Genomic DNA, 12824 nt, shown 5'->3' on the forward strand with positions numbered 1-12824 from the left:
CACACATCCTCTGTTTAAAGAGACAGCTTGGAAGGCAGAATCCCCACAATCCTGGCCTAAAACTGGGCCTGGTGGGTGGGCGGAGTCCACTGTTCAAAGGTGGGAACGTAGCCTCCCGTTTTGTGTGGAATGATGAAAATTCCACCGTTAGACTTTGATGATTTGGGCTAGGAGGGGGTGACTAGAGACGGGAGGGCACGGCAGTTGCTTTGTTAGCCATCCGCATTTTAGGGCATGTTGGTGATTAGACTCTTGCCACTGACTTTGGGCTTTGAAAGAAGTGGCAGGTGCTGAAGACATGCTCCCCACCCTTTGGTAAGGTCTAGGTCAAGACTCACATTCTTTTATCCAGGGAAGGCCAGGTTGTTTGCTCTCAACCCACCACACCAGCTCCTCCATGCCACCGAGGAAAGAGCACTGAGCAAGACTCTTTCACGAAGAGGGTTTCGGGGGTGTCAGTGGGTAACATTAGCAAAGGGCGGAGGATGGGCAGCTGTGTACCAAGGCCTTTGGTGCGGTGAGGGAGGTGGGGTGAAGAGAGTCACACAGGTAATTGGGTCCCCTCTTTCTGCGTCTCCTGGCTCATCTGCAGGGGCCCCCTGGCCACATCCAGCATGGTGTTCCTCTACCTCCTTGTGGTGTTATTTCACCTATGGTATATAGTCATTAAAAATTGAAAATGTTTATATTTTTATATTACAGCAGAATAAACATGACATAGAATACATGTGGAAGTAAAAACATAAAATGCATAAGAAGTGTACATTTTAAATACATTCACACTGTTGTGCAACCATACAGTCATCTGTCTGCAGAAATTTTTTCATCTTACAAAACTGAAGCTTTGTATCCACGGAATAGTCACTCTGTATTTTCTCTCTCTCCAACCCCTGACAACTCCCATCCTTCTTTCTGTCTCTAAGTACCATAAGTAAAAGGACTCATACTGTATTTGCCTTTTGTGTCTGGATATTCCACTTAGCATAATGTCTTCAAAGTTCATCATTGTGACAGCCTGTGCCAAGTTTCCCTCTTTTTAAAGGCTGAATATTCTCCCATGATATGGACATGTATGCCCCATTTTGTGTACCAGTGTGAAGTCACTTTAACACTGCTTTTACAGGCAAAATAGTATATAAGCTTAGTAACTGTGAACATCTATGCCAATCACACCCAACCCACACCCAAATTAAGATTTTCATGCCAAGTGCCCTGATATTTGTGTTGAAAGCCTGGAGCTGTGCCTCTTTTTTTTTTTTTTTTTTTAAAGATTTTATTTATTCATTTGAGAGGTAGAGTTACAGGCAGTGAGAGGGAGAGACAGAGAGAAAGGTCTTCCTTCCGTTGGTTCACTCCCCAAATGGCTGCAATGGCTGGAACTACGCCGATCGGAAGCCAGGAGCCAGGAGCGTCTTCTGAGTCTCCCATGTGGGTGCAGGGGCCCAACCACTCGGGCCATCTTCTACTGCTTTCCCAAGCCATAGCAGAGAGCTGGATCGGAAGAGGAGCAGCCGGGACTAGAACCAGCACCCATACGGGATGCCGGCGCTGCAGGTGGAGGATTAACCTATTGCGCCACGGTGCCAGCCCTGTGCCTCTTAGTTGCATCAAATGCTGCACAATTTTTCCAAGTTAATGCACACCAAATGCCTTTGTTTCTGCTGGCAGTCACCTAAGTCTTTCTCCAGAATCATAGGCACCAGCCATTTGAATGTAGTCACGAGCCCCATGCACGCAGAGGGATGCACGTAGCCTACCAAACGTATTGGGGCAGAACAGACGTGTCTCTTAATCAGTATGTAAAACCAATTCTGCTCAGTTGTTTGAATCTCAAGTATGACAATTTTCAAAAAGAAAAAGTTCTTACCCTATAGAAAAAGATCTAGAATCAGCTGTTCGAGCTTAGCCTGATGAGCAAAGGATGGGGAGAGAACGAAAGCCAAGTATGAGAAAACATTGTGCTGAACCACGAGCATCGATCTGATGCTAGAATAACCAGTGTCCCGGGGTGGAGATGGTAATGTTTAACAGACTTTAATTACATTTCAGGGAAATCATTAAAATGATCTATGTTTGCACAGGAAAAGAGACTTAAATAAATTCCACTGTGCAAGGGGGAAATCCATATCTCATTTAATGAATTATTGCTTTCTATTATCTTCTTTTTATATAAAATGGGCAAGAGAGAAATAAGAGACTCTGGAGGACCTCAGACGGTCCCCTTGTGCTTTCACAACAGCGCATGTGAAGAGAATGTGGTCAGAGTTTCCAGGAAACAGCCGTCCCAATCATTCACACTTTCCACTGGTTCTTTTTGACTCCTTCTCCTGGCCTTAGGCTTGTACTACAGGAGGGACTCGGAGGGACTTCGTTTTCATTTCAGTTGCTTTCATAAAACTTATAAAAGAAATAAGCTCTTTCTAGAAACTTCAGAAAAAAGTCACCTAACATCATTCAGAGATTCTGATTTTCCACATATAGGGAGGCACTCAGGTATCTGAATTTTAACAAGCACCCCAGATGCTTATAGACATCATCCTACAACCACAAGGTCCACAAAGAAATAGTTAAAAATCATCCAGAATTCTTCCACCCCAAGATGGCTGCTGTTAGCGTCCTGCTGCATTTTTGTCTAGGTCTGAGTGTATGTATGATTTTAATATCTAGTTAGCCGTCAAGTTATTCAACTTTGATATCCTCTTCTTGTCACTTAATCTTATCATGAGCAGTTTCCCACACCATCAGTCTCCAAAACCCCACAGTGTAGGTGGGTATTCATTCATGTAGTGTTTCCTTTAGTGTTGGCTAGGTGAATTATTTCTGCCCATTTACTTTTAATGTATTTTCAACAGAAATCTGTGTCTTGTTTTCCCACTGCTTTGTCGAGATAAGTTTATGGAAATGAAATTACCTTTTTCAACAGGGATCTCAGGAGAAAATTAGGCACTAGTGTCCTAAGACATCTATTGTATACACAGTCATGTACCACATACTGACATTTGGTCAATGAGGGACCACATACAAATAAGGATTTCTTTATTTCTCTCTTTCTTTCTTTTTCTTTCTTTTTTTTTGGCACCAAAGTAAACATTTTTTAAATTAATTATTTGAAAGTTAGAGTATGAGAGGGAGACAGATCTCCCATCATCTGATTCACTTCCTGAATTCCTGCAATAACCATACCTGAGCCAGGCCAAAACTGGGAGGTGGGAACTCAGTCCAAGCCCCCGACATGGGTGGCAGGAACCCAACCACTTGAGCTATCACCTGCTGCTTCCCTGGGTGCACATTAGCAAGAAGCTGGAATTGGGAGCTGAGAAAGAACTCAAACCCAGGCACTTTGATAGTGGGATATGGGTGTCCCAAGGGACATCTTTACTGCTGTGTCAAATGCTTGCCCCAATACACTTCTCTTTTAAATCTATTTTCCATGGTCTGTTTGAAGTACCTGCATATATTATGGTCCCATAAGATTAAAAGGGATCTGAAAAATTTATAACTCTGGTGACATTCCCGCTGTCATAAGGTCACAGTGCAGTGCATTACTGACATGTTTGTGTTGATGCTGCTATAAACCAGCCTATGGCACTGCCAGTGGTATGGCACTTACTCTTATGTGCAATACGTAATACTTGATAATGATAATAAACGATTATATTGCTGTTTATGTCTCTAATGTACCAAACATTTTATTGTTATTTTAGAATGTATGCCTCTACTTACAAAATCATGTTTATTGTAAAGCAATCTGCCATGGTATGCCAGCAGCAACCTCCTATGTCTCGCGTTTATCGTGTCTCGTGATTGCATCAGGAGACAGGCTCAGCCCATCAAGGGTTGTGTAAGTGCACTCTCTGATGTCCCCACAGCAATGAAATTGCCTAGCCATTTATTTCTCAAAATTCTTCGCCATGGTCAGACACCACCTGGTATACTGAGTTGCCATCTGTCTGCACCCACAGTGGTACTACTTAAGTACCAACCTTGGGAGACCTAGGGAAACAATTACTCCAACTATTTTCTGTGGGTCAGATGAAGAACACTGGTTGAAAATGGGAAGTTCACTTTCATTTCTGTTTATTTGATAAACAAAGAAAAAGAGAGTGTGAGAGAGATTTCCTTAATTTCCTAACCACTGGTTCACTCCCCACATGCTCACAACAGCTGAGGTTGGCCAGGCCTAAGCTGGGAGCAGGGAACTAAGTAGATATCTCCTACGTGGATGGCAGGGACCCAACGACTTGAACCATCACCTGTGCCTCCCAGGGTGTGCGTTGACAGGAAGCTGGAATTGTGGGGACTCGAACTCGGGCACTCTGATATTGGATGCAGTCATCGGAAGTGGCATCTTAACCACTCCACCACCCATCCACTCCTGAGAAAAGGGAACATTCTTAATGCACTTGACACATATTGTGAATAGCTCTCGAAAATAATTCCTTCAGGAAGTGCTACCAGTACCAAGCATTTGATTCTTCCTGATTCTCAGGAGTATGGCTAGTGTTTTTTAAAAACAGATTATTTCTATCAGCCATATTGTTTCTTCTTGCAAGTCAGAAAATGTGGCTTATGAAGTACTAAGTCTAATTTTGCCACTTGGCTTGTGGAATTGATTTCACTACTTAATAGGCACACTTAAGACTTTATGATATTTTTCACAGTATGTAGTAAACTGCCTTGAACATAGTTCAGTGAGTATCTTCTGAAATAATTTTAAATCCAACTTGTGGAGTAGTAAGGGGTAAAAGGACACATCATCCAATTCTAAAATGAATTATTATATCCAACTTTTATAGACGGATAAAAGGAAAATCAAAAAGAAAAAAAAAGAAACTCAGACAACTCAATTGTTCCACTTCCATCTGTCAACTTATAATAAAATTACCTTTAATTTCATTCCACTCATCTTTTGTATATCTCTGCATGAATCTGATATTGTACTCTTGAGTTTGTAAACAGATGAAAGATACAGAATTCAGAGAGTAACATGTAAGTCAATGACCTGTTGGTATGGACTAGGTATATATCAGCCAATGAAATGCAAAGTGCAGACATCATTACTAGGTCAAGGATGACTTGATAGGGGCTGTCTCATGTTGAGTCTAATAAGCTTGCGCTGGTACTCGAGAAGCAAGTGAAGCGCACATGATGGTGGGCTAAGATGATGTGCATCAACTAGAAAGGGAAGGGAGTGAAATACTGGTGACTTCCAGTACAGTGGCAGCAAAAATCCAGGAAATAAGTCAGAGAGGTCAAAGGAAACCCTTCTTTTACTCGAGATTATAATTTTGAGTACCTACTCTATGTGCATCAAATTCTAATATATTTTTTAAAAAGCACCTTGGTCTTAAACACTACTAAAGCTGAAGTTGAAAGGAAGTCACTGGAATGTGGAAGAATGTATATTTTGTCACCATTAAGAAGATTTTGTAAAGAAAGAAGATAATTTCTGTGATGCTTCCGTATAAAAATTGGGACTGGTGAAAGAAGAGGGAAGAAAGAGAGGGAAGGTGCAGGAAGACCTTAACAGGCGAGAAGGATGCTGAGGTAAAGAAGAAACATTCGAATGCACACGTACCTGGTAGCAGTTTCCTAGTGTGCTTTCCCATTTCAGTCTGGTGGAATAGCCGGCCATGTTTTTTTGATAGTAATTTTCATCTTCCTTTTCCAGCTTCTCAGTTGATTTTTTCAGCTTGTTGAGGAGCTAAATTAAAATAGCATTATCATGCATTCATTAACGCATTTATGAAGTCTCTTTGGAATTTCATGCAAAGAATTATCTGTGACCCAATGATATGCTTCTTATTTTTTAGCTAAAGTCATGAATATTAAATACAGATGACAAAACCAAAGATTTTTTTTCAAGAAAAAAAGGGATGGCCGGACCAGAAGGAAACCCAAGGGTTTTCAGTATGATTTTTCAAGGCAATCAAGCCCCTTAAATCTGAAGTGATTTGTCCACATTCATCAAATCAAAAAGGTGGTCAAATGTCAGTGCATTTGAGAACTGACAGTGCAGGTCAAGGATCTGCAACTCAAGATGGCAGTCACCACCAGACTTGGCAGTCTTGTAGGCCCTTGTGTTTCTTAGAGATGTCTGGAGTCACGTAACTTTTAGAACTAAGTTTTCGAACAGGCCCAGCTCTCTTTCTGTCTGACCATCCTAAAACCAGCAGTAGAGCTTTGGAATTAGATTTCCAGAAGGAGAGCCCAGGTTCTGGCTGCAGACAAGTTACTTAACCTTCATGAACCACAGGTGTCTCAGCTTTGTGGTGGGGAAATGACTATAGCTTCCCTGGGTTGCTCTCAGGATCCAGCAGCTGGCGTATATAACACATGTGGCACAGGGCCCAACACCTGGGCCACACTCAAACACTAGCGAGTATAACTGGTACTAGTGAAAAGGCCAAGACACACACACCCAATATGTATTGTAAGTTGTGGACAGCTTCACAGTGGTTTCCTGTTGCCCCACTCTCCAGTGATTTGCTCCTTCACAAGCAGCCTGCTGCCAATCACCAACATTTGCATTCTGATTGTTAGATCATCTAAAAATCAAAATCGTACAAAACTCTCCGGATCAGGGTAACTGAAACTGATGATCAAAACGCCCAGACAAGTAATTTCACATCTCAGAAATGAGGAAGTTGGATTACATGAATAATTCTCAGAATTTGGACTATCTAGCAATGACCTGGGATACTTGCAAAATAGCAAATTCCAGAGTCTCATGGCTAGCAATACTGAATAGCCCTGCCATGGGATTAGCAAATCTGAACTTCACGCCCTTCGCAGATGATCCTCATGCACATGGTCTCGGAGCCATACTTTAAAGAACATCAAGGAATCCCTGACTGAAGCAGTTTAGGAGTTTCAAGGACAGAGACAAAAGCTTTTTACTAATGACTCTCTTTCTGTTTAAGGACATGTTGGGTAATGATACAATAATGAAGAACATTCATCCAAAATGCTGGATGTTGCTGCCACTCACTTTATTATTCCAATTGCTGTGCTAGCTATTCAGCTGTCCCTTGGCTCCAATGTATGACCTACACAGGACACATTTGGTTTTGTATATCAAATGTAATGAACCACATCTCTCTGTAGAAACATGAGCCTGTGAATTTTAACTTGATAACAACACAGTAAGTCAGCTTGGTGAGTGCCACGGCTATACTTTGCTAAGTCACTGTCCTTAGATTCTTACTGAAAATGCACAGATCTCCAGAGATGGGAACTTTGTGGTTTTTTTTTTTGTTTTTTTAACTCACCCCTTATATTCATCAGCTACAAGACAGAGCTATGGACTAGAAGTTTCTGCATGGCAAATTCACAGCAAATAGTCTCAAATAGAAAGAAAAGAACGTAGACTTCTAGGGTCTCATTGAAGATACCTCCATTACTAATATTTGCCTAAGATTAAATTATTTTTCCTTCCCCTTTTTCCTCCCCTTGCAACAAACATCTCATTCATTTAGTCCACACACATTTATTGAGTGCCTGCAGTGGGTCATGTGCAGGGCTTTGGAGACGGAGGCCCCTACAGACCACTACCACCTGTGTGGTAGATCCCAAGATAGCAGGAATAGTTAAGTGTCACTGGGGCACCCAGGGAGGCACCTAAACTGTCCTTGGAATTGATGTGATAGTGAAGCCATGACTTGCCATATAGTAGATGCTTTTAAAAAAATCCACATGAATAAACCTGAAATGAAAATAGGAATTGTTGGAGCAAAATAGCATGACTTGATACAAAAAAATCAATGTTGGTGAGGTTGGAGCACACAGTTTGAGAGGAGGACTATGAGAGAGGAAGCTGAAGTGATGGGCAGGGGCCAAGTCAGGGAGGGCCTTGAAGGCCACGGAAATGAGTGTGGCCTTTATTCTGGGTCCCTGCAAAGCCTTTCCAATGGAGAATGATATGCTTGGATACAAATTTCAGAGAAGAGGACTCGGCTTTGTACATGGGAAATACACAGGATGGGGCAACATGGAAAGCAGAGGCCCATCTGTTGGTTACAATAAATCAGGCAAAAGACTAGTAGCCAGAGAGAGGGAGAGGGAAATGGAGGGGGAGAGGAGGGAGAGAGAGGGGGGAGGAGAGAGAGAGAGAGAGAGAGAGAGAGAGAGAGAGAGAGAGAGAGAAAGGAGGAGGAAAAGTTCAAGAAGTATTTGGTTTAGGAATTAGATCTGGAAGAATATGATGGGTAATGATATTCAAAGATACAGAGAGTATAGGAATAAGGAATATCTTTGATAGAGTAAAGTACCAGGTCTGGTTTTAGATATTGATTTTGAGTTGCCAGAAAGCAGTTTAAAGACTGGTGTGTGCTGGAGTTACACATTTAGGTATTGGCAGCATAGATATGGTAGTCGCAGCCTTGAGAGTATATTTAATGAGTACCTATTATTTATTGAGTACTTAGTATTGAGAGTACTACTTCGGACACTGGAGATAATGATGGTGAATAAAACAGAGTGAGGCCCAGGAGAGAAATCTTCAGACACAGGAATATAAAAAGGCCAGGCAGAACAAGAAAAGTCCATAAAAGAGGCTAAGATAAAATTTTCAAAAAGGTAGGAGGAAAACCAAAAGATGAAGATGTTGCTAAATTAAAAGAAGGGTTTCTAGAAGGTGGAACTAAACAATGCCTAAGGACTCGAAGTTCAACAAGGTCAGAACTGGAAAGCACTCGCTGGCTTTAGGAACAGGAGGGCATTACCTCCGATGGCAAGGACACTCTGAGTGGAATGGTGGGGAAGCTTAACTGGAATGGTTTAACAAGTAAACAGGAGACGGGGCAGTGGAGACAGCATAGCTGACCCTTCCCATAAAGCTTAGTGTGAAAAGAAGAGATGGTAATTATTAGGGAGGAACAGGAGCAGCAGCATGCAAAGTTGTGTCTCTAACGCTCCCTGCTCTCCCAAGGTGGAGGTGTGATGGAACCACCCCAAATTCACCTGCTGAAATCCTACTGCCCTATGTGATGGTGTTAGGGGGTGAGGCTTTGGGGAGGTGATCTGATCATGAGAGTAGACTCCTCATTGGTTTAAAGTCCTTATAATAGGAGCCTTCCTTCTGCCCTGGGAGGTGGCTGCAGAAAACTGCCGTCTGCACCCTGGGAGAGGGCTCTCGCCAGAACCCACTAATGCTGGCCCCCAATCTCTGTCTCCAGAACTGTGAAGAATAAATGCTTGGGTTTTCTCCTTTTTTAAAAAAATATTTATTTTATTTATTTGAAAGGCAGAGTTACAGAGAGAGAGGGAGAGACAGAGAGAGAGAAAGGTCTTCCATCTGCTGGTTCACTGTCCCAAATGGCAGCAACAGCAGGAGCTGGGCCAGGTCAAAGCCAGGAGCCAGGAGCTTCTTCAGGACCTCATAGCTTTCCCTAGGAGCTGGATCAGAAGTGGAGCAGCTGGAACATGAACTGGCACCCACCAGGCCACAAAGCCACCCCCCGCTTTTTTTTTTCCAAAAAATATTTTTTTATTTGAGAGGGAGAGAGACGTAGAGACAGAGAGAGAAGAGAGAAAGAGAATCTCCCATTTACTGGTTTGCTTCCCGGATGGATGCAATGGCCAGGGCTGGGACAAGCCAAAGCCAGGATCTGGGTCTCCCATGTGGGTGGCAGGAGTTCAAGCACTTTTGGGCCATCTTCATTGCCTTCCCAGTCACATCATCATGGAGCTGGATCTGAAGTGGAGCAGCCAGGACTCAAATGGCACTCTGACATGGGATGCTGGTGTAGAAAGCTGTGACTTAACCCTCTGCACACCTCCCACTCTGTGTGTGTGTGTGTGTGTGTGTGTGTTTTATTACAGTCTCCAGTAATTCATGATAGCAGCCTGAATGGCATCGAGAAGACGATGGGAAGGAACCATGAGACAGGGACTGTCCAAGATAGAAGAGAGAGAGAGGGATTATTAAGAGTGGGAGAGGCGGGGCCGGACGGGACGGGACGGGACAGGCGCACAGGGTGAAGACTCTGCCTCTCCAGGGCGGATGTGCAGATGGTGTCGCTGTGACATAGGAGCCAGATCGTCCGCAGGGAGTGGGTGCTACAGCAGGAAGTGTGGTGAGTGGAGGTTTGGATCAGTTCTGGTGAGAACAAGGACTGTTGAGAAATGGGAAGAAGTGTAGAGAAGCACAGGGGACCGGCTCGGGCTGGAGACAGCGCGCTTCTATGTGAGATGAGAAAATGATGCTGCCTTGGCTGTTCAGTGGGAGGCCTGGAAAAAGCTGCTAGATTAAGCAATGAAGAGGAGATGGCCGGCGCCGCGGCTCACTAGGCTAATCCTCCGCCTAGCGGCGCCGGCACACCGGGTTCTAGTCCCGGTTGGGGCGCCGGATTCTGTCCCGGTTGCCCCTCTTCCAGGCCAGCCCTCTGCTGTGGCCAGGGAGTGCAGTGGAGGATGGCCCAGGTGCTTGGGCCCTGCACCCCATGGGAGACCAGGAAAAAGCACCTGGCTCCTGGCTCCTGCCATCGGATCAGCGCGGTGTGCCGGCCGCAGCGCGCTGGCCGCGGCGGCCATTGGAGGGTGAACCAACGGCAAGGGAAGACCTTTCTCTCTCTGTCTCTCTCTCACTGTCCACTCTGCCTGTCAAAAAATAAAAATAAAAATAAAATAAAATAAAATAAAATAAAAAAAAAATAAAAAAAAAAAAGAGGAGATGGATCTGTGATGCAGCCACAGCCAAAGGTCATGGCTGCAGGACCAGCGGGAGGAGGTGGGGACCGTGAACATCTGCCTCCCGGGGACGCCATTAGCTAGTGGAGGAAGCAAGAGGAAGTTCACCACTTAGCTGTGTGAGTTTTCTTCTTGTTATTGCTTGACATCAACAAAGAATAGCAGCTAATGAGGGTTCAGTAGGCCTGGGACAGGTTGTGGTGCTGAACGTTTTAATGCACTGTGGGCTAGCATTTCAAACCATGAAGACAGAAGAACCTTGTAAAACCTTGCTAACAACGCTACCTTAAGTTACTCAACTGACAGTCTCTTTCACTGGACAGAACCACTTGCTATGGCATTTCTTTTCCTTTGAAGAACGGTTGGGTTTGGGGCTGGCGCTGCGGCATGTCAGTTAGGCCTCCGCCTGTGGCGCTGACATCCCATATGAGCACCGGTTCATGTCCTGGCTGCTCCTCTTCAGATCCAGCTCTCTGCTATGGCCTGGGAAGGCAGTGGAAGATGGCCCAAGTCCTTGGGCCCCTGCACCCATGCGGGAGTCCCGGAGGAGGCTCCTGGCTCCTGGCTTCAGACCTCTCTCTCTCAGTCTCTCCCTCTCTCTGTCTGTAACTCTGCCTCTCAAATAAATAAATAAAATCTTAAAGAAAATGTTTGGGGTTGCAGTGGTGCGAGCTGTGTTTCCGAATGGGGACTGCACCTCTTGGGGGGGAGATTCTGATCTTATTTCTGTACCCCAATATCATTTGTGCTCCTTTTTGAGTAAGAACAGTTATCAGACTTACTCTTACTGACTATGTGAGTGGACATATGAATTGATGAATGTGGACAGACACGGGTCCTGAAGTGGCCTGGGGGAAGAGTGCAGAGTCTGCTGCATGGGAAGCTGCCATGGGCCCTGGCGAGTGTCTTCCCTTCCGGCCTCCTGGGATATGTGGCCGTTGGCATGAGCCTGGGTCAGGTGGATCTGCAGACTTTTATCAAGCTCCAATTAAGTCAATTATATGCAAAATGCACAAATATCTTGGAAAGATTTCTGCCAAGAACCGCAGACTGCTGTTACTAATGATGCATGCAAGGAAGCTGTAAAAAACGTCCGAGCTGAGGTTTTTCTCCGGCTCCTGGTTGTGCACGCACCAATATGCACGTGAAAAAGCAACACTGGGATGACATCGTGAGAACTGACAAGATGCTGATGAAAGAACTCAGTTATTAAATTACTTAAAATGAAAAGTCATTGGGTAGACTGTTAGGATTGTGAATTTGTGTTTACTGTGGTTAAGGCTAAACCTTGCCCTATATTTTGCCTGAAAATATTGCTTGATGATTTTGTAAATACATCGTGATTTGCTAATCATTTAAAATATTATCTCATCTTTATCTTATCCTGTGAACATTCTACTGCTTTTTAAGAGGCAAAGAGACAGAGCAATAGTAATAAAATCCAAGTGTCGACAATAGGTCTGATCTGATTTCATCATCATTAAAAAAAATCATCTATTATTTTTCACTTTATGTTTCTGTGTGGGAGCAAACTGTTGAAATCCTTACTTAATGTATACTAAGCTGATCTTCTGTATATTAAGATAATCGAAAATGAATCTTGATGTGAATGGAAGGGGAGAGGGAGTGGGAAAGGGGAGGGTTGTGGGTGGGAGGGACGGTATTGGGGGGAAGCCATAGTAATCCATTATTCGTACTTTGGAAACGTATATTCATTAAATAAAAGTTAAAAAAAAAAAAATCCAAGTGTCCCATGTGAGTGGCGGGGACCCAACTGGCGCCATCACTGCAGTCTCCCAGGCTCTGCATTAGCAGAAAGTGGAACTGAGAGCTGGCGTCAGGCAGAATCTGTTAACCTCCACTTTTTAATGCTCTATAGAGTTCCTCAAATACTAGTGTTATACATAAGGACTATGTATAATATGCAAATTACATATAAAGTATATATATTTAGACTTAGATGGCGTGTGAGCTGAGAATTGTTTTTATTAATAGGATTCCCTTTCAAAATTTGGACATTGGTCTAATTTGTCCTGCCAATAATATTTTAAAAAAATTTTATTTTCATTCCATCTGAAAGACAGAAGCAAAGAGAGAGAGAGAGAGAGAAAGAGAGATTTTCTATCCACTGGTTC

The 12824-nt window shown here is 43.6% G+C and overlaps 1 protein-coding gene across 3 annotated transcripts in view; it reads right to left on the reverse strand.

Moving 5' to 3' along the window:
* Positions 1-12824, reverse strand: part of NOSTRIN (nitric oxide synthase trafficking) — a 63495-nt gene that overhangs the window by 15286 nt on the left and 35385 nt on the right. For all 3 annotated transcript variants that reach the window (XM_070070729.2, XM_008258703.5, XM_089328242.1), the window contains one exon: positions 5579-5704. In XM_070070729.2, coding sequence (XP_069926830.2) covers positions 5579-5704 — 126 coding nt within the window. The remainder of the gene's footprint in view (positions 1-5578; positions 5705-12824) is intronic.

The sequence above is a fragment of the Oryctolagus cuniculus genome, chromosome 3 (assembly GCF_051225735.1).
Source record: "Oryctolagus cuniculus isolate XC-2025 breed Fujian yellow rabbit chromosome 3, ASM5122573v1, whole genome shotgun sequence".
In the NCBI taxonomy this organism is placed as follows: domain Eukaryota; kingdom Metazoa; phylum Chordata; class Mammalia; order Lagomorpha; family Leporidae; genus Oryctolagus; species Oryctolagus cuniculus.